Genomic DNA, 23,206 nt, shown 5'->3' with positions numbered 1-23,206 from the left:
CTTACTGAGTGCAGGTCCTGGAGCCAATGAAAAAGCACAGCAAATGGTGTAGTAGCTTTGCGTAAGGTCCCCATCAGTATGAGGGCTCCAGTGACACATTAAAATGTCACAAATGGAGAGACCCCAGCAAAATTTGCTCCAAGGAAGCATAAACAGAGCAGTTCTAACGAGGCTTATGCAATGTTAGGAGCATATTTGTGCAGGGACTGGCAGTGTTTTACAAGGAATTGCAGGTGCCTGATCTTAATGCTAGCAACCGCTTCTTTTTGTCTGTACTGTAGCCAGGACTTGTGAGCCTTAGAGAGATTGAATGCTTTGTAATGAAGGTATATTGTAACATTTCTCTCCAGGTGGCACTTTGTTAACAACAATTAGATCCTGATTGATCTTTGAAGGGCTAATTCTTATGTGGTTTGCAAGGGTCCTACAAGGAGCAAGTGTTGAGTGGGGGCACTTTAAAAGTATTAGTGAGAAAAAAAAGAAGAATAGTACCATAAGAAATTTGCAATACAATGCCCAAGCCTCTTTTGCAACCCATAGTAATTTGTTCTTATTCCTGTTATTATCCCCTCGGGCACTAATGGTCACTTTATTAATTAGTTGAAAATTGCATTCTAGGTCAAATGGCAGCTTTTTTCCCTCCCATTGTTGCAAATTGCTAGTGGTATGGCCCAGTAAATGGCAGTGTTACTGCAAAATGGGAAAGATCCTTTGCTTTTCAAGATAAAGCCCATGGACCAGCTGCACTTTTCCATGACATTTCTAAGCAGAGCATTTCCCCAGGCCTGCTTTTAAGCAGTTAGAAATTAAACAGAACTCACTGTCATTGTTAAGATTTCTAATCATGGGCTGTTACTGTATTTGCTTTCACTCTCCTCCCCCTCCCCCAGCCTCTCCCCATTTTAGTTCAAACCAAGGCTGTTTTCTAAGGTGCATCTCTGCAGTGCTTAGCCTCATTTTTCAGGAAAGTAGGCAATGTGTTTAGGTGTACGGTTTCTGGCACTCTAATGGAAATCCTTTAGAGACATCTGCTTAAGCAGAAGAGGACAGATAATTAGCAATTTCTCAGAAATAAGGTCCTGTCTGTGGCATCCGAAGTTAGAGACTTGAAAATGACAAAAAGCTCTTGAAAATATTTGCTGGCCACTGAATGCAGAATGAGAGCAAACCACAGTCTCAGAAAACAAAATGGGAAATTACAGATATTGTGAAAGTTTTTCGTAAAGAAAACTCCTACTGAGGACAACAGAAGTTTAGCCTTTAAACCAGAGGATCAGCCCGCCAGAAGTGAACATCAAAGCAGGCTATTTTCCATTAACTACTTTCTGCAGCCTACTGTGCTGGACGCAATCTGTCATGCCAGTTTGTAGTCCAGCAGTCAGGAAAGCTACCAGAAGTCAGAAGGCCTGGGCTAATTTCCCAGCAGTGTCAGCCTAACACATTTAACAGGGTGCAGCTAATCTGAAATCAGTTGCACAAGCCATCTAAACCAAAACATAGCCCTTAATTCCTACTTTTCAAGCAATTCTGATCTCATATCCTCTCCATCTTCTCCTGTAAAGTTACCTTTAAACTGATTTATCTCCTTTTCTGGCTCAATTTAAAACCAACAGAACACCTCCCTCTGGCTCTTCAGAGATTTAACTTAAGTCATAAAAAGAGTGAAGAAACTCTGTACGAGAGAAAAATGCTACAGAATCTCTTACAGAAAATTCACACATGCTACCCTCACATGCCTAGAAGTGTAACTAATTAGGGGTTTAAACTTCCCTCTCGAAGGATAGATCATATCCAGCACACAGAAAGGCAAATGCATTTCATCCTCCAGCAGGCTGGACACTCATCTTCTTAAAACCTAAACACCATGGGCTGGCACCAGCTGTAGCCCCTAGAGAGCATTCCATGGGGCAGTTAACATTCTCCTGAATCACTGCACTCCTGGAGCACAAGTAATAGAAAAGAAGCTTGGTTGTTTTGTTTTTGTTTGTTTTCTTCCCCCAGACCTTAATTTCTAAAACAACAAACTTACCAGCTGCCTTTGGTTCTCTCTATAGATGGGGGTGCTTATTGGGGAGAGGATGGTGGACTGATTAAGCAATAATCATTTTAGTGTAAACAAATGCAAATTTGGGATTTCTTTCCTACTCCCAACAAGTATTAGGACACACGAACTGGCTTCTATTAGTACTTAATATTTTTCTTTGAGACTATTTTTTAACTTGCTTGGAGCAAAAGTTTCTTACAGCAATATTTTTTGCCAAGAACTAGGGTAGTAATCAGTAATGCAAAGAAGTAAAAGAATTCCCTCCTCAAAGAAAAAAAACTGAGGATGAACTTGCAAGTTAATAATTACTTTTGTTGGACCACTTCAGGAAATCATTCAAAATGTAACCTTTATGTAAAGGATAAACCACAGTCATTGTCCAGACTTGCCAGACAGTTGCAAAATGAGCCTAAATATGCAGAGAGTCATTAAAAACATAGCAACTGGAGTAATTGTATTGCAATGGTGATGGATGTAGGTTTCTGAATTATTTTTAAATCCTAGAACACTTCGTGTAGCAGAAGGCTAGTCCCCTTCTTAGTGGTCCATGCTGCCCTGCATCACCTGTGTTGCTGCTCTTCCTCTTTTGTTTGGAAATGCAACATCACTAGTGGATTTCTTTGAGCATCTCCCATTCGCTCCTTTGTGGAGCCTGCCCTCTGCATAGAGAAGGTAGAACAGAAATTAAATAACACCTACAAAATGAAGGCTTTGTTAAAGTGAGCACTGCAATTTGCCCAAAGCTGGGTAAGATTCTGAGTCAGCCTTATCACTGTATTTAAATGCAGTGATCTTTCATATGCGTATTACTTAACAAAGAGGCCCAACTTTATCACCAGCATGCCTCAAACCTGGATAAACTTTACTCAAATTGAAAACCCTCCAGCAGAATGTAGATCAGAAGGCTGAAGGATCAGATGGATAATTAAACCAGAGGGCAAAGATAATTATCAAATGGCAGCACATTATACATTTACATCCTTTTAGAGGATGTGTCATCATCACAAACAAAAATTGAAGTATTCTCAGATAGTAAACACAGAGCCTGCTGGGCTTCTGCTGTTAACAAATGAACCAACCTTTGATTAAAATACAGCTGGATCTGATAAAGCTAACTCCTGAATGGTTACCATGACTTAAATTTTCCAAATGCCATAAATGACATGCAAGCTTCTCAACACTTTTCTAAAAATCATGATTGCCTTCACCAAACAATGACCTCATTAATTACTTGCAGCATATTTAGAAATCATATCTGAGATAAGAGCAGCTCTTACAGTACAGTTTTGATCTTTAACAAGAGTCCAAAGGCTAGCTGCATGGCTGGCCCCTTCAATTTTGAGACAGGGGGCACCATTCTGTTAAAAAGGCTTCAATAATCAAGGATTTTCAGAGGGCTCATATCCAGGATTGGTTTCTGTGCCCAGTGCTTCTTGTGTCTTCTGGCATGAAAAGGACATTAATACATTTGAAATATCAACATATTTAATCTCAAAATTCATGTATCTAAGAGGGCATCCTCACCAGGCTCACAAAATGTACAGTATCCCTACACTCTCAGGCATGGCATGCCTATATGACACAAACAAGCCAAGGTTTCTGCTTATTTCCTGGGCTGACCACGTGTCTGTATCACTCAAAGGCACTCTCTAAGGAGGCTCTGCATCCAGACAGATGGATGGCACCAAAAGATCTGTAGACTTTTAGCACTGCTGTTCCCCGCCATCTAAGCACAGCATTTCCAAAGATAGCAGAACAATTAAAACTGTAGTTTCCTGGTTTATACAACAGGCATAACCTGTATGTGTTGATATTTACAGTGCTGCAGTCATAATAAGGCTAACTCAGTGTTTTCAGTGCAGCCCAGATTCAGATTCCCAGTGTGATGGTGTCAGAGATGAGATATGGTGTCACTTTTTCCGTTGAGTCACAGTTGACTAAGTTATTGATGTTTATGAATGTTCCCTGAATCCCCTTAGAGAAGGGAATAAATAAAGCTAGTAATACAAAATTGCAGTGAACATTTGATGAAAGGCAGGTACCCAGAGCACAGGCTAGAGAAGGTTGGGTTGGAACCAGATGATCTTTAAGGTCCCTTCCAACCCAAACTGTCTTATGACCAAGACAGTAAGCAGTATACTCAAAGCAGGAAGAATGCTTTTCTTGCCTTTTCTTGCACATAGGTGCCTTCACTTCAAATCCACATCTGTCTTTCCACTCTCCTGTACCCATACTAAGAAACCCTCTAGTCCACATATTAAGGAAACCCTATCAGTCCGGAGTCTTGAAGGTCACTTTCTTGTATATGATTTCTTTCTACAGTCCATCAACTACTGTGATCAATTTCAGTGAGACAGGAAAGTTGCACTTCTATGTTTGAACTTCATGCTTCTGCCTTCACTCTATGACTGCTCGTGGGAAAAAAAATACCTTTTGGCTTTGAAATAATAATAAGCAGCTTCTGCTTATGGTCTAACATTAGGAGGGAAAAAAAAGCCTCACAGAGAAGCTAACAATTCCTCAGTAGGTATGGTAATTATTACCAACAATCCATAACACACCACAACTAGTACAGCAAAACTCCCACTCTAGCTGTATTTAACTTTCTTTTTCAGGCCAACAGAATTTTTTTCTCATATCAAAGTCTGGAGGGGGAATTACCAACAAATTCTGGCACACAGTTACATTCTTTTCAAATACAATATTATACATCATCAGATTCCTGAAACTAGAGAACTTTCCATAAAACTCAGGACACATTATTCCAAAAGGTTTGGGGGTTGGAAGGAGGGAAGAAAAACTGGTGGTATAATTAGAGTTAGTGAGAAATCAATAGGAAAAGGAAGGAGGAGTGCACTGTTGTTATATGCAGAGTATGAAAGAATATTTTTGTTGATATACAAACAGAGAAATACACGGGAGGAAATTACACTATTGAGTTATAGATGTCTGACTGTAGTACTCATTTTGACTTAACATGTATACTAAACAGGAACTAAGTTTCACTGACAAGTTGACTCAAAGGAGTTACGTGCGCAAGGCGTAAGAAACAACACCAACTGAATAATAACTAACTAAACCCAAGAGTTTAAAACAGTAATAACTGTACCATAAAGATAAGTGTAAGTTGTACAATAGGTATAGCACTTCTTCTGAAAATAGATTTAAAAATTAGAGGTAAATTTTCTCTTTGGAACATAAACCAACCATTTTTTCCTCATGATAAACACTTCTAAAGACATTTAATTTCAAGTGTACTTACCTATTATTCTAAAAATACACATATCTTCAAAGCAGTAACAAGTCTGTGTGATAAGTCATCATAGAAGAAAACAGAATGGTTTGGGTTGGATGGCACCTTCAAGATCACCTAGTTCCAACCCTCCTGCATGGGCAGGGACACCTCCCACTGGACCAGGTTGCTCCAAGCCCCATCCAACCTGGCCTTGAACACTTCCAGGGAGGGGGTAGCCACAGCTTCCCTGGACAACCCACTCCAGTGTCTCACCACCCTCACAGAATTTCTTCTTACTATCTAATCTAAATCTCCCCTTTTTCACTTTGAAAACATTCCCCCTGGTCCTATCACTATCTTGTAAAAAGTCCCTCCCCAGCTTTCCTGTAGGTCCCTTCAGGTACTGGAAGTACAAGGTCTCCCTGGCGGCTTCTCTTCTCCAGGCTGAACAATCCCAGCTCTCTCAGCCTGTCTTCACAGGAGAGGTGCTCCTATCATCTGATCATCTTTGTGGCACTCCTCTGGAATTGCTCCAACAAGTCCAGGTGTCATGAGCCAACTGCACTGAGGGCTCCAGAATTGGACACAGCACTCCAGGTAGAGTCTCATGAGAGTGGAGTAGACAAGGAAGAGTTACATCTCTTGACCTGCTGGCCATATTTCTCTTGGTACAGCTCAGGATACGGTTGGCTTTCAGGACTGCAAGGGCACATGGCTAGCTCATATGGAGCTTTTCATCCACTAACACCCCAAAGTCCTTTTCCTTAGGGTTTGTCCCAGTCCATTCTCCACTCAGCCTGTATTTGTGCTTGGGATTGCTCTGAGCCACATGCAGGATCTCACACTCGGCGTTGCTGAACTTCTTGTGGTTTGCACAGGCCCACCTCTCAAGCCTGTCAAGGTCCCTCTGGATGGCCTTCCTTTCCTCCACACCACACAGCTTTGTGTCATCAGCAAACTTGTTGAAGGTGCAAAGAGACCAGTAAAAATGAACACAGGATATATCCAATTAACCTACCTGTACTCTGTCCAGATATATTGGGACTACCTTATCAGAAGAGAGCGAAATCACAGTGTCACTAGTATTCACAAAAGATGCACCAATGATGTCAACAGGGGAAAAAATTTACTCTGTGTGCTTCAAACAGCTGCCATTCAGGGGAAAAAAAAATATTTAAAAATGCATGGAACGCATTCAAAATCTCTGTTAGTTTCCTCTTCATTTAAAGCTTCTCCCAAAATTATACTGGTCAGTATATATATAATATATACTCCCTCTGACACCTTTACTTTGAGGCTAAAGACAGATGTAAGGTCTGACATAAACCTTAAATGTTTCGTAAATGATTCATGACATATGGAAGAGAAGTGTAGGTATTGCAGAAGAGGGCTAAGCATTTGACTCAGCTCTGAAAGGCCCCAATATAATAGGACATTAAAACTGTAGAAGTTTTGAAAATAGAAGCTGATTTTAAGAATTTCTGGCATGTTTTAGCTACCCTTTTCTCATTCTCTAAGACTGAGGTACTATGAAACTAAGTTACATGACAGGAAAGTTTTTTAACCCTGACATGGTTGTAGACACTTCAGAGATACCCTTTTTGGCCGAGACTGGGCACTTTCATCCTCACAGAGCAGAAAGGTTTAACAGAAAAGACATAATAGTTTTGACAAAAAACCCCACATTAATTAGTTCAATTTTTGCATCCTTCTTCACCACCAAGGACTGGCCTCTGCTTTTTAGACACAGTGCTTTAACAATCATTTTTTGTAACTGAGTCAACAAGATTTTTGTAAAGTTCTCCAAACAATACTACTGGAACCTAAATGATATAATAATTGTTTCACAACATTTCATAATTTGCTTCTCTAAGCTATAGGCTAGAAAAAAACTATACAAAATAAAATGGAACTGAAAATGAGCCTTGACAAATTTCTGATTGGAGCCTTCCCACCACCAGTCTTGAATTACTGATGAAGTTTTTACAATCTTCAGCATACAGCACTTCATAAAAATGTATCTTGTTCTTTTGTCCATTTTCATCCACTTCCACTAACAAGTAGGTTCACCTGGGTGATCTAAAAGAGAAACAGTTGTGAGGGGCCAAATAAGACACAGTGAACATCAACACTGAAACAAGTTTAGAAGTTACAGCCTGATAGAGGATAAGATTTTGTGGTCTGTATTACGCAGGTGATTAAACTACCATAATTATGCATCCTGGGTTTAGTTATCTATGTGTTAATTATAGAATCACAGAATGGTTTGGGTTGGAATGTTTATAGAAATAAAAAATCCCAGCAGTAATACCGTAAGAAGCCTGAGATACAGTTTCTGTATGAGTAAATTCTAGAAAGATTATTATGAGAACTGTGCTAACAAGATATTAATCAATATTATTCAAAACAAAAAGGAAAAATTATCCAAAAGAAAGGACTTTCCAACAAGATGAACATTAAGGCCACAGTTCTCTACATAAATACAAAGTTTTATCCATGTGCAACACCACTGACATCACTGTTTGGAACAGTCATCTTCCTCAGTAACTAAACATGCTGTTATGAAAATCTGCAAACTGTATCAGATTTCAAAACCTGATCTGTCTTTGGATATCCTCTTTTTCTGCTGCTCAGTCTTTTTTGAGAGCATGAACAGGACATCAGGCTTTAACTTTTTTTTTTCGTCACATACTCCCCATATGAGAATAACAGAGGTTATTCTATAACTTAATGTACTGAAAATGCTTAAGTACAAAAGTAGAGATACTGTGATTCCAAACCACTTGAGCCAACCCAATTCAAAGATTGCTAGAAGCCTAAGAGAAGCATGCAATTGTTGAAGATTACATAGATGGAGACAATTCTGGATTAGGTTGAGATGCAGATCAGTAAAGAGACAGCTATGGTTCTAAGTCACTCACTTTCCATGTGACATAAGTGTTGTTGACATTTTTTCCCTCTAATACAACTTTTACACTTCATGTATATGGGATTTCTACATAACTGCCTAACTTGTTTTTGCCTGAAGACAGTAATTAAGTAAAGTACCTCTGATTATTTTTAATGGAATGGGCATGCAAAGGGGAGAAATAAGAAAGCTGTTGTAATCCCTAAAACTGCTTCTTAAAGAACACAAGTAATAACTTGAAGAGAGGCTTTTGTGGTACCAGTTTACCAATATATGATCCTACGGTGCTGTTAAAAATTGCGTGTGCTCTATTATTTGAAATTTCTTTGTTTATATTCATTGTATTTAAAATTAATGTTAAAGAAACACATACATCACTGAAATTGAATCACAAAGTGAAATATATTCATTTTGAAGAGATCATTCAGAAGATATGTGTTTGAACTGAAACTATGGACAGAAAGAAATACTTAGTTCCAATAGGTAAGTATTATTTATTACAGAAGTGAAGCACAACAAGACTTAGATACTTTCTCTCCTCAGCAGCAAATCAGGTTCACTTTGCAGTCAGCCGGAATAGATAGAAATGTTGCTTAACTGGAAGTGCCAGAAGTAATAGCAATTTCTGGCTCTTGAAAGAAAGCACTGCATTATGAAGGTTTTATTTTCAATGGCAGATGATATTCACATCAGTGATACCATGTTTTTCAACAGGTTTCATTAACAATGGTATAACCCTTAAGGTAAATATATAAGCCACAGTCAGGACACAAACCACAATTCAGCCTGGATATTCCTACATTCACCATGGTGAGCAAACTCTTGTTCCATAAACAACTATAACGAAAACATGTAAAACTTAAACTGTAAGTCTTAAAACTTGTAGTCAGTAATATCTAATGAAGTTGTAAAAAAACCTTCCTATCTTCCAGTGTCAAACGGACAAAACAATGCAGTTACACTAACATGCTTAAATGCTTCATCTGGCATATTTAACTTAGGTTTTGGTGATCCTGGTCTCACAGCAAGCTTAGACCTAACATGACAAGTGATAAACAGGCTGAATACCCTCAGCTTCAAGTAATTTCCTCTGAAGTCACATGGTTCAGTTACTTTATAAAGTTGGTAAAAAGAGACTCTCACAGACAAAAATAAACTCAAGGGTAACTATCCCATCATCTCAGTTTGCTACCTGTGCACGGGGGTTCTTTACCAAGGAGGAAGGTGGAATCGTCCTGTCTGGTCTGGATGTCCCAATCTATATTCTCTACCTGGGAGTAGGAGAGGAATTAAGTATATTTAATTAGTATAAAAGCAGGACAACAGAGGCTTATTCAGATGGTCTGCAAAAAAGAAAATAATTACATTTATGTATATTTTGAAAAAAGAAAATGCTCCTCTCCAGTTGGTATATAATTATGGCTAGTGTTTTGAGATATTGGAGGATGAAGTCCATGGTGGAATTGCTCTTCTTAAAGCTCCTGGGTCACTGTATCTTTCAAATCTAGTCTAATTAATGGGTTGGGATAGTGAATCATACAAGTCATACACTGTGGTTGACTGATCAGACCGTGTGAATTCAGGAAAATACTCTATTGAGACCTGACATAAGCAATATTAACAAACATTTTCATACTGGTTTAAGTATGGCTGTGCACAATATTACTTTAGGTATAGATTCAAAGTTATAGCTTTAGGTATAGAATAAAAAGTTGCCCTCTTTCTTTTTTCTCTTCTTTTCTAAAAAAGAGATGGAAGAAAAACAAGTCAAAGGTGGATGAAAAGAAAGAAAGCAAAACCATTTTTGTGGAGACAACATAATTTCCTTAGGCAGAATATAGTTGACCCCAAATCCAACAACTTCTAAGTGCAAGTATGAAATCGCCAAAATGCTTCACTAGTTTCTCATCTCACTGTTAATGAGTCTGGTGGTAGATGACTGATGGCTGAAATGATCATCCATTACTTCTATCTCTCTGACAGCTTTTACTCATTATGTCTTCATCTCTCCCCTGGGTCCATCATACAGAGAGTTCTGGTGTCTAACTTATCACAGGCAAAAATTCTATATCCTTACCAATATCTTTCACTATTCCTAATGTGTTAGGGTATCCTTGATTTCAGCCTTTCATGTAGCTGTTACAACATTCTCTTCCCTGTCTCATTCCCTTATCTTCAGCTTGCTTTTCAGACTGGTTTTCAAACAGTAGTATGAGAATCATTGTCAGTATCACTGAAGCTTTAAAATATATAGCTATAAAGGTCTATAAGAAAATGTATAGATAAGGTCAATTTATTTTTTTTTTTGTGATCTTTTTATGTTGATCTAGATCTAAGTGGTAATTTGTATTCTATGACAAAAAATACCTGTGTTTATCAGCTGGACTGCTGAAGAGAGTGAGATACATGATATTCCATTATGATTTCCATAGTTCTTAGTGCTCAGTTTATTTTTAGCTGTTTGGAGAATGATGTAACAATGTAATTCAAAACCAGGTATTAGTGGTCTTAACTGCTAATTAATGAAGTTCCATCTACTGAAAGACTATATGGCATGTGGTGTGGTGTTTCAGCCAAAAACCTAGAATTTGGGAAGTCATGCTACTTCAGGAAAGACTTTTATACTCAAAGCACACAGATTATGAAGTACTAAAATGAAAATTTTTATACCTCAATAACAGAAGTCCAAATTTAGTTTTAAATTAGATACCAACAATCTGTTTAACAAGCATCAGAATGGGCAGACATTCAGAATGGGACACACAAAAGTCAGGAGGCTAAACAGGAAGTCTCCTATATTAACAAACAAGGAACAAATAAGGAAAAATCTACCTCCCTGTGAGGCTTACACATCCTGCTCTGAGTTTCATGGATGCAGTCAGTTTGTGATAGAAAAGAAAATTAAAAAAAAAACCAGAAAAACCCCAAACCAACCTTCTCAAATCTCCCAAACCTACAGCTGAATTCCCTTCTCTGAAAACACAGCTAGAGAATGAGATGTTAATTACAACAGATCAGTGGTTAGTAATCACCACAAAATGAGGGATGCCTAACTTTTGTTGTGCCCGCGGGAATTCAAACCATCATCTCAGAGACATCCCAGTGCTTCTTAAGTTTATGCTTTCTGGGTGGAGGCTCTCTTTCCTCCACTGCTGAAGCTAAGCCATTGCCATGGAATTCTTAAACATTAACTGATAAGAGAGAGCAAAGCCTGCCTAATCATTAGGTACACTCCTGACACAGAAGATCTGGGTCCTGGGGTTACTGTTCCATTACTTTTTAACTTGTTTGATCCAGTGATTCATATACAATATGCCTCACCAGGAACCATAACAGTATCCCATGGGAAGATATATAAAGGATGGTATAAATAAATATCAGTAACATTCCTAGGAAGTTTTATCGTGTACACTATCATGGATCACAAAATTGCTCCTTTTTGTTGTTTTTTTCCCTCTCTTTGGTGAGACACACACATAGCAAAGACAACTACATAATGAAGCAACACAAATGCCTGCCTTAATGTAAGTAAGTTTAAGAAAAATAAACTTTGTCAAAATGAGTCATCTTCATCAAAATGAGGACACTTATAAGACTCAGCTTGACAAGTTGCTGGGCTATCTCATATAAATGAGACGAGATCAATTCCTACCTAGAAAGGCTGGACCAAACAATCCTTGAAGGTCCCTTCCAGTCTGGCATCCTGTGGTTCTCTGATTCTATCATCTTGGCAGATCAGGAGCTCTGAAACTCTGCACATCTCTTGTAAGGACAGATATATTTTCCCAATAAATCTATTTTACTTAGAGGAAATTTAACTGCACTTACAGGATGATGTTTTAAGATCATGCTGAGGGTATTAAGTAGGGCTTGTATAGAATAACCAAAGATGTTTTAATAATTATACTGTAACACACTTAGAATACAGCACAGTTGCAGTGGAACATACTTTGCAGAATACATCTACTTCCAACATCTCTGGAGCTGGGCAGAGAAGACCTGACCCCTGAACAGCAGGCTTCTTGAGATGATCACAGTAACAGTGACCAGCATACACAGGCTATAATTCAGCTTTATATTTTACATACACGATCAAACAATCTTATCTGTGAATTAAATGACAGTATCTCACTTTCAAGCATACAACAGTGGCAGCTACCACTAAAGACTTTATTGTATTTATTTATTATTTATCCTCCCATATCATATCAACAATCCTGTTTGAAAACCTCACATGGCAATACAGAAGAAATGTAGACTTTGTAGACTTAATAAAATAATTTATCTTTCTTAGACACTTCTCTAGCTTATTTTTTTATTTCTGTGTATGTGCTTTAAGTCATACTAATGAGGAAGTAAAAGGGAATTATGTCAACTCAACAGTGTTAGCTACAGTGATGCTTCACTGAAATGTCTATTCTGTTCAAGAAGTGAGATTGGTGAATGACTTCAATGCCAAGACAGGACTTGCATTTGTATTACTTAGGCTATGATTTGGAAGCTGAGACTATGATCTAGAAAACCACTTAATGTTTAACTTTATTCATATACTTAAGTGTTTTGCTGAAGCATGAACTAAGATCTGCAGCTAAAGACTTCAGACAGACATTTCTGGGCAGCCGTGCCAATCAGTTGTAGAGCTATTAGAATTTTAAACTCAGTTCAGCAACAGATTAAGCCTGAAAAGTTTAAATACCACATGAGGGCTTTTCTACCCAGAACACTTGGTGAAAAAGATGACTCCACATTGTAATGCTACACTCACCTCACAGATTTAGGTTTTGGCAATGGCAGGACACAACTGTAACTGCTACAACTTTTGTTGCTGGCTGCTGTAGTCACAGAGCAACTGCATACATACAAACACAAACTGCATATAGACATAGTGCTGTTATACTGTTGACGGAGACAATTTGGAACACACATGAGAACACTTTTTACCTTGTGGTTGAGGATTTCTTCTTATGAACCCCCCCATCTGGTTATAATATGAAGGAACAAAAGAACTTCCATGTGCTCCTTGGAACCTGGGATCAAATTCTCTTTGCTGTGTTCCTGAAAAACAGTATTTAGTAAGCAACTCTGACTTTATATAAGATTAAATGAAGAAAAAGAGAGACAGCATATTCTTTTTCAGAAAACATTTATTAGTTTTATGCCTAAATATTTGTTCACAATTATTATTTTTCCAAACTAAAGTCAGTCTAATAAGAATAGTTCTTGTTCTCCTTTCCATCTGTGTCCATCATGATTACAAAGCTGTTAACAAGTGTATTTAGAAACCAGACCAACATTTTATGATACAGATTTGGAGACTGTAGTCATTAAAACAAAATTGGAATCTCTGTCCAAACTGGAATCACAAATCATAATTAAAATGGCTAAGCACAGCTCTCAAGCAATAGCAGATGCTAACAAGGTCTGGTATCATAAACATATCACCAACACATACCCTTAGTTTCTAATGTCCAGCACCAGTACTGCTGTCACATACTGCAAAGTACTGAACTAGCAGAATATCAGTCTGTCTGATGTAATTTGCTCAAGAAATTTGGAAGGGGCAATTTTTATCCTCACAGATATTGTAACCAATCAGGTATTAAGAAGGTAATAAATACAGTACCAGCATAAACACTGAGATTCAGTGTGAATGATTTCAAAACCTCAAAAGTTTCAACATTCAGGCTGATCCATGAAGGATGCTGAAAAACTTTTAGATTTTTTTCCCTGAAAGTCACACACATCAGGCAGGGAAAACAAACGTCATTAGTAAAGTGAGTCATAAAGTTGGGGGAAAAAAGTGTAAGGTCTTTGGCGAAAAAAAGTGCCCTTCTCCAGGCTGCCCCAAAGCTTTCTTATATTTTGAACTATATCAGTCAGTCCAATAAGGAGCATTCTCTCTCTGATGCCTCACTCAGACCTTCAACTATCAACACTAAAACAGCTCCCCTGAGGAAAACTAAGAAAAAACTCTTGAGTCATCTAATTCCTCCTATAAAAATAACTTTAGTCACTGAGTGACTGAAGTCACTATTTAGCAATGATGTTTCTGTAAGAGAATATTTCATTCACTGCATATATTCCACCAACTACATAGCTAGATTCCATTATTATTTTATCCATACTTGGGTTACCAAATCCACACGAATGCCTAAAACCAGGAAATATTTTCTTAGATGTCTCCTTCGTTTTCTTGGAGAAAGATCTTATTCTTAATTAGCTTAATGGGCTGCCTATGTAAATGTTGCTGCCGATGAAAGATTATTGAGGTCATTGACTTTATTGAGAAAATTAACACAATACCAACCTGTAATAAATCCATTCCCTCTTGGTCTGCTCTGTATTTTTCTGTTCTTAGCCATGCAAGCCTTGCAAATTAAAGACTTCAGATTTTGGAAGGGTGCATACAAAGAGTCCTGCAGACAAAAGGGTTAAAAATCAATTACTGTTCTGCTTGTCTCTCTTCAGGTGCAGCAGAAATCAATCTCATATACAACAACTAAAAGACTTGTCTTAGCCACTCTCATACATGTATGAAGGTGTTAGACCTGGATTGCCTTTTTTCAGGAAACAAAGTTTAAACATTTCGTATGATTTTATGATTAAAAGTGGATTATTGGAAGGACAAGTAAGGGTGCAGAAGGAATGTTTTCCCCGTTCTCAGTGAAGTTCATTTTTCTTCTCTGCTCACATCTGTAAATCACTTGGTTTCCTATGCTATTACCTTGCACCTGTAGATGTACTTAACTAGACTTCTATCAGCAATACTTCAGGCAGAGATGGTTAAAGGCCCAGACAGGGACGGATGAAGTCATGGAAAACACACCAGTGACAGTCAAAGTGTCTTAATCTCATGTATTGGAAGCAAAAGCTAACACAATATTAAAAAATATCCCCAACTCCTGACTGAGAAAATACAACAAAGTCTAAAGAGAAATGGGGGAATTAAATAAAAATATTTACCTTGTGGTGTTACAGAAAAGTCTACTGTCAGAAGGACAAGCTGAAGCTATTTAAAGATGCAATACTGAGAGATGTGATATATCTTTAAGTTTCATTGATTTCAGTGAGCTTCAAAGAAGCATCAGATCTTACAATCTTATCCTTTTTTATTGATTTGTACTGGACATATGGGCAGTAATAAACATTGAAAAGAATCATGAAAAGACAGACTTAGAGCAACAGCATCATTTGTGATTTTCATAAAACTGAACTAATTGTTACAGGATGACAATTCGGTTTTGTAACCACCAAAGCAGATGGAGAACAGGAGAGAGGAAACAGGATTGCAGGACAAAGTAAAAGATGCAATGGGCAAGACTGTAGCAACTAGAGAGGTTTCTCAAGTTAGAGGTTGAGTCTGAACCCCTGGACCTTCCCATTTACTTTCCTAGCACATTTTTTGAGTTACCAAACCTCTTTATAGAGCCTTAAGCAAAACTCACAGATTTTTATTTTTTATCTTTTTTTCACACAAACTGACCACAGTCTGTGAAGAATACCCACGAATGGGAAAAACCTTTCATTGTATTCTTGGGAGAACAAATTCAGAATGTGTCTATGAAGGTTGGATCAAAGGACTTGACAAAAAAGGGCAAAACATATCACTTATGCTGACCGCGTTAGCTAATTTGGTTTTAATCTAAAAAAATTGATTGTGAACACACTCATTAGTGAGAAGTACAATAAAAAGGCTAATAGAGTGATAATATCATTGCCTCACTGCTTTATGAGACTATTATATCCAATTTTCTGTGTGGATAAACAAACTAATATGATTACTGTTATGAAAACCAGAGAACTAGCATAATACAAGCTTGGCATATTTTTGAAAAAAAAGCAATATGGTTCTGTTTTTGATTCTTATCAGAAGCTTTCCATTTTTTATCTTTAACAGCTGCTAGGGCTGCAAAGAACTGAGCTACATAAAAATTAGCCTACAAATATATCAACTGCATTTAATTTATAATTTTTCTCCTTGTACAAGAATCTGTGGGAAGCAAACCCTATAATACTGACAATTTTTTGTATATATGTAAATATTTAACCAAGATTGTAATTATACTGTGATTTTCATAAAGCTATTAACTGTATTTAAGCCCATCATAATAATAAAAAAATATTGATTCCAAGATCTCCTGGATCTCCTGAACATCTTGATGTAATTTAACTGTCCAGATCATAAAGAAGGGATGTTAGGAGACAAGGAGCAAACACCAAAAAGAGTAGTTTTATCCTGTTACTTACCTTTTCTATAACAAAACACCCCATGTAGAGTAACTTTTTTCTGAATACAGTGCTGTTGCCATCATCAGATTGGATTTATGCTGCTCAAGGGTAGATTGTTAACAACCAAGTGCTGAAAGATCTTGGCTTCCAGCGATACATTAAACTCTGCCAGGAACTAAGTACCAGTTTTATTTATTAAAGTTGAACTTATAATAACAGGAAAAATTAATCACATATGCTTGTTACCTTGCCAGTGTCCCCAGCTAAACTGGCATCTCTTGGCAGTTCTCCCAAATACAGATTCTTGCCTCAAACTGATAAACTGGAAAGCTATTTTATTAGTCTGGGAGCTATCTCTGCCATATATGTACTACAAAATTGTACCTAAAAAAGAAAAAGATATTTAAACTACTCTAAAAATTCACAGGGCTAAATTATTTTTCCCCATGACAGAACAGTTTATCTGGTGTTTGCTTAAACTAGAGTATCAGGCTTTTAAAAACCTTACCCTAGATATTGCAGTTGATCAAGCAAATTTCCAACTCTGTTCTAAGGATATAAGCATCTTCCTTCATCCTCCTACTAAGACAGGTTAAAATATAACTTTAACCTGACCACATCAAGGTTTTAAAATGTTAACTACAACATACTACTTAGCACATTTAAAAATACCTCTCATTCACTACAAATTTTGTACAGATTTAAATACATATTGTAGAAGTTATTCACTCAAACTTGAATTCTACCCAAATGGAAAAGAAGTATCAATTTCACATGAACCCATTTTCCTATTTATTCTTTAGACCCTCTATTATTTTGCAAAAGTCCAACATGGAAAACTGGATGAACCAGTGACCCAATCCAAATTCTAGGGAAATCAATGGACCAATTCATGGGAACCACAGGATTTGGGTAAAGGCTAAAGTCCTAATCAAATTACTGATTTCATATGGAAAGGATTATTCTCCTCCTCCATGCTGAAAACACATATATTCCACCCCCCCACCCATGTTCCACTCATCATTCCAGATCAGGATGCTGTGTCATTGGACGCAAAATTAGAAAAGGAAACTAATTATACAACATCTGAATGCATGAGATTAAAATAATTCAAAACCAAATCCTTTTTTTCTCTGTAATCACTGTTTTAGCCTCAAGTGATATATGCAACAGCAGGTGAAAACATTTAAAAAGTTAAAATTTTGAAAGTGATTTAATGATACCGGATTTTCACGTCCACACAGAAAAAAGACACATTAGACAAAGTTTGCAAGAGCCATCTACAGAGATGGCTACAGATCTACCTAAGTACCTTTCCACATATTCTGTGCTGGTGGTGCACGAGCCAGGTGTGGTCCAAGGCTTCACTAGTGCATTCCCACAGCCTGGCAGGCAGATCCCACTTCTGCGCCTGGAGATGATGACACCCTAAGGCACCCAATAAGGCCCGTGTCCAGCAAGACTGTTGGTATCTCTCTGACATATTTTAAGTCACACCGGGTTGTTTTTTCTGTAACATACCATGCAAATGGTACAAATCTCCAGCTTCTGAAGTGTGATTGAGAACTAAATAAGTACTTAGAAGTACAGGAAGGCACTTGGTGAGATTCTAAAAAAATACCTAGATATTATACCTTCCTCTGATTTCCAGTTCCTCTTCGAATTCACCAAAAGTTTGTCTCAAGCTTTAGGTTCCTTAATATCTTAAAAAATGTCCCTCTTAAACACTTCAAATATTCTACCCAGTATGCTTAAAGACATTCTTAATATGTCGCCTAAAATCTTGGGGGAAAAAAAATCTCATTAATATCTTAGTACTAGAAAATCATTACAGGCATTTTCATTTTTTCAAACTGAAAACCGTTTCAACACTTCTTTATATTATTTTCTGAATATTGGAAACAAAACTAGAAGTAAAATTATAGCTTCCTTTATAGCCTCAGTATTAGTTTTCTTCTGTCTGAGTGGATGAAAAAGAAATACGGAAGAGAGGAAAACTACAAAGGAAGGGGACCAGTGTAAATATTAACATTAAAACAAGAATCATACACGGACAGGTATATTTGTCAAAGAATACAGAACTGTCTAAGAGGATGTGATTACTTACATTGCCTTCCAAAAGCTCTTCCAAAGAGCAACCTTGGTGTGACCGCTGGTATTTTTGCTGAAAAAGTTTTCCATCAAACACTTCCCATGGCATCAAATCATCCATTCTGAAGGGAAAACCACAGGCACTATTGGCCATGAGCAGAGTTGTAAGGCCACGAAGAATGACAGCACCAAGATGCACAGCTCTGGAGTCCACTTCTGCAAGCTGTTAACACACATGCACACAAAAAGATAGGCCTCACAAATCGGGAAATACAAGCAATCTAGCAATCTTACTATCACATGTAACCATGTGAACAGCAGAGCAAATGATTCAGTCCCAAAGCTGTGACAATGATGGTCTTCTATTGCACAGTAGAATTCACCAATGGATTCTGTATCAAATTTTATTCAATAAAGTGGAAGAAGTGAACTTTGTTTTAAGAAATACAGCAACTCACTCAAGTTTTTAAGACAGATACATTCAAAACTAAAACAGAAAGACAAAATTAATGGCTATTCTCTGTAGTATTTCTTAAGCATTAGCAGTTCTCCAGTAACAAAGCAAAACATGAACTGGGAGTATAAAATGATGCGTACAGTGATCCATTGACCTCCCACAGTTTGATCAACTGGGAAATGCTACAGCACTTAGAGATCATTTAAATTATAAGATTTGACAGAACAAAGTTTATTGTGCCCAGGCTTTTATTTTAAACACTTCAAAATTTCTCTGACTGTAGCCTGAAAGTTAAATAATTTAACTCCAACGTGGATGTCTCCAGAAGAAATACTGGAATGGTATGACAACATCCAGAAAATGCAAAATGAGAAACTCAACAAGACAATTAAAACTCTGAGCCAAAATAAACTTGATGGGTGAATTTAACATCTTGCTGTGGCAGAGCACAGCAAACTACAAAAGCCTTGAATTCAATATAGGGAAAATTGTGATTTTAAGTATTGTGTAAACAGTTCAAAGCTCGTCAGTGAGGAATGCCTTTTCCACAGTCTGTATCAAAGCAGTCTGTCAGTACTTAGGAGGGATTCGTAACAGTGTGGCCATGAACACTGTGGCAGCTGCTGTATCCCTACAGTCCAGTTTTCCTTACAGTGTAAGTTATACTGGGAATGGAATAGCATCCAGAACAGTCCAGAAGAAAAGGAACAAAAATGTGGCTCAAATTTGTCTTAGCCCTGGCTCCTGAAAAGCTGTGAATTGTTTGACTGAAACACAAGGGAAAGGGTTGGCCCATTAGTACTAACAATAACAACTTCTTACACCTTGAAAGATCCCCAAGAGGTTTAAGGTATGCACATATACCAGCAGTGCCCTACTTTAAAAAAAATTACATGTAATAGCAGGAAATGTGAAATGCTCTACTAAAGGATCAGAGCTTTTTCCTCCTTAAGGTCCACAAAGCAAATTCAGGAAAGCTTTGCTAGCAGCATGAAGCTTTGTAAGCTTCTTCCAAAAGACACAAACACAATAAATCATTTGGAGAATTTAGCTAGAACCTGATCATGGACTTACATTTTGTGTATGTATATTATGCAATGAACTGAAGTCTGTTGCATAATGACTTTGTAAAACTGGCTTCCATGATAGGGTTTGCATTAATAACAGGCAAGAGGCAGTAGGGTTCTCCTAGCCTACATGAAGATATGAAGTGTACTTCCACTGGCTGCTTTTTCTACAGTGCAAAAGCAAGAGGACCTAGAGATGATAAGTCAGGCAAAAGATACCAGGCAGGATGGTCCTGAGCCCTCTGGGAAGAATTTATTATGCCTCTAGTGATTCCTGGAAAGACATCAAGCTGACCACCAGGGCACTGACCCAACATGACAATACTTGAAATTCACCCAATACAGACAACTGAAGTAAACCACTGACATACAGAGAAATGCAGACAACACAAGCTAATTTGAGCAGTCATTTAGAAAATGAAAGGCCTGTCCTTTTCTGACAGTGGCACTTCATACTCCATTAAGCAAGACCTTCTTCTCTCCTCCCTTTAAAACAAAAGTATTTTCAGCATGGGGCAATGCTATTGATTTTCAGGAAGCTATTGCCTCCAGATGTAAGCTATCAAAGAACACGGAGCTCTTGGGGAAAGTCCAGAGGAGGGACACAAAGATGATCAGAGGGATAGAACACCTCCTCTATGAAGACAGGCTGAGAGAGTTGGAGCTGTTCAGCCTGGAGAAGAGAAGGGTCTGGGAAGACCTTATAGTGGCCTTCCAGTAACTGAAGGGGCCTACAGGAAAGCTGGGGAGGGGCTTTTTATAAAGGCATTGAACATGAGGACAACGGGTGCTGGTTTTAAACTGGAAGAGAGTAGACTCAGATTAGATATTAGGAAGAATTTTTTTTACTGTGAGGGTGGTGAGACACTGGCACAGGCTGCCCAGAGAAGCTGTGGCTGCATCCTCCTTGAAAGTGTTCAAGCCAGGTTGGATGGGGCTCGGAGCAACCTTGGCTTGCGGGAGGCACTCAGTACCTCAAGCCTTTGTCTCACCTTTGATAGCAATTTTTTCCCCCTGCATCCAATAAAAGGTGGACATTCTCCTTGACTATCTTTGTGTTGTTACTGTATTTGTAAACCCCTTTTTTTGTTATTTTTCACAGCAGTGGCCAGGTTGAGTTCTAGCTGTACTTTTGCCTTTCTGATGTTTTCTCTGCATGACCTAGCTAGATCCCTGTATTCTTTTTGAGTTGCCTGCTCATTTTTCCAAAGGTGGTAGACTTTCCTTTTTATCCTGAGCCCCTGCAAGAGCTCCCTGTTCAGCCAGGTGAAAATTCTGAAAATACTAAAAATACTGTTTCAGTGACTCACTGCTGTTCTTTAAGGTCCCTTCAATTCACTGTCTGATTCTATGATTTTGCCAGCTAAGGCTAGTAACTACGTGCACACACATAACACTCCTGCTCTGGCAAGTATGGCAGGTTTTTGCAAACCATTTAACAATGCTGAAAGGTACTTGAAAGAAGAACGCGGTTAAAGCGAACCAGCATTATTTGTACTAAAGCAGCGAGTCAGAGTGCATGCAGCCAGTTATCACATTGCAGCTGAGAGATTCTTGCATTGCACTAACCAGATTATTTCTGATCACCTGATCAGATCTTAAGACCTGTTAAGGAAATGAGCCCACATCATCATAAGCTTTAAAATGGAATCTGCTTGGTTTGTGATCACAAAGTAAGAGCTTTTACTTGAGATGCTTTTACTGTCCATTTTAATCCCATTCATACCAAGGATGTAAAAAGCTTTTAGAACAGATTACTAACACTATATGTGGATGCTAGATGCCATCTGGGCCATAAATCTTAAAATAAAGCTTTTATATCTTAATTTTATTCTGAAAACTCTAAGCATATACCCCATACAAATATATGATTAACCCAACTTACTTTGTATTTGCAAAACAAGAATCTAAATGAGAATTTGAAAAAAATTGCTTTATGGTGATCCACAAAATAGCAAAATATAGAGGAGGACTGTGTGCTGTATCATGCTAGAGATCAGTGTACTCCTCTCATCGGTGCTAATTGTTACTTTTGCTTAAGTAACTATGAAGACTGAGCCACCAATACCACCCTAGTTGTGCTATTCTCAACTACAGTTAAGACATACAGACTAAAAAGATAAAATAACGTTGCTGGTGACAGGTTTTACACACCTCAGGGAAATCAATCCAGAACTTTCCTGAGCAGTGAAGTATTGGGCAGGGGGGTGGACATCAGGTAAGGCTCATTTTTCTAACAGAAATCAAAATTGGTAAGTCCAAGGCAAGAACTATCTACAGTGATTTCTTTATTTTAATAAAACAGGAAATACATTCATTAAAGGGTAGTTTCTATTTTCCATGCCTGGCAATGAAAAACAAAGAAAATGAAAGCTCAGTGAGTCTCTAACAATGAGCCTGCGCACATGGCAAACCACAGACTTGCTTTGCCATGGGAATGGTCACAACTGCTTGGTGTCTGCAATGCAAAGACGTCACAATGAGGAGAAGTGGAAAATTCCAAAAGAAAAGAAGGCTTGCCTTCCAGGGCATTACACCCTAGAGATTAGTTCTTATTGGAAATTGTGCCTGTTCTTTTTACTATTTTTATAAACTCAGGACCCCAGTGAATCATGTGAGACACACCCCTGTGATCCTGCTGCTGCTGCTCCTACCACCAGCTGATGACATTTGTGTGAGAGAGACAGGGAGGGCATGAGAACGGCTGCTCCTGCACCAGCTGCCTGCGCTGTGCCCCTGCTGCTGCTCCTACCAACAACAGCTCCCCACCCTCTCAGTGTCTGGGGAAAATTATTACTTTTCCTATTTGCCAATATTAACTGAAGACTGAGAATAGAACTTGAAGTTCACAGTCCTCTCGTATCATTGCAGCAGAGGTTACTGATATTGTGCTTAGAAGGCCTGAGCTGAGTAAACCCACTTGAAAAGAGCGAGAGAAGTGTTACAGCACCCACGACTTTTTTTATCTAACAAGTTCAGAAATACCTTCGCTAGAAGAGCCATCATCATAGACTTATGTCATATAATGCTTTTTTCTGCTCTAGAAGAAAAGCTTTAGCCTGTGGACCACAAGTTCTGGCTATCTCTGTGCTTGTGTGCATCCTCACTGATCATAGACTTTGCAAGAACAAAAGTTTTGCTTGTAGGAGCAGTTTGAAAATCTTGACTTAGAGAC

General features: G+C 38.1%; 1 protein-coding gene across 1 annotated transcript in view; it reads right to left on the bottom strand.

Annotated features, from left to right (window-relative positions):
* Window positions 1-9,396: 9,396 nt before the first annotated feature.
* Window positions 9,397-23,206, bottom strand: part of FAM120B (family with sequence similarity 120B) — a 47,651-nt gene continuing 33,841 nt past the window's right edge. Inside the window, exons 6-9 of the mRNA XM_010004221.1 lie at window positions 18,524-18,730; window positions 14,495-14,603; window positions 13,129-13,242; window positions 9,397-9,458 (exon numbers count right to left, since the gene is read on the bottom strand). Of these exons, the coding sequence (XP_010002523.1) occupies window positions 9,397-9,458; window positions 13,129-13,242; window positions 14,495-14,603; window positions 18,524-18,730 (492 nt within the window). The remainder of the gene's footprint in view (window positions 9,459-13,128; window positions 13,243-14,494; window positions 14,604-18,523; window positions 18,731-23,206) is intronic.

This window comes from Chaetura pelagica, unplaced genomic scaffold (genome assembly GCF_000747805.2).
Source record: "Chaetura pelagica isolate M959 unplaced genomic scaffold, ChaPel_1.0 scaffold708, whole genome shotgun sequence".
Lineage (NCBI taxonomy): Eukaryota > Metazoa > Chordata > Aves > Apodiformes > Apodidae > Chaetura > Chaetura pelagica.
This window is presented reverse-complemented; position numbering and strand designations above follow the sequence as displayed.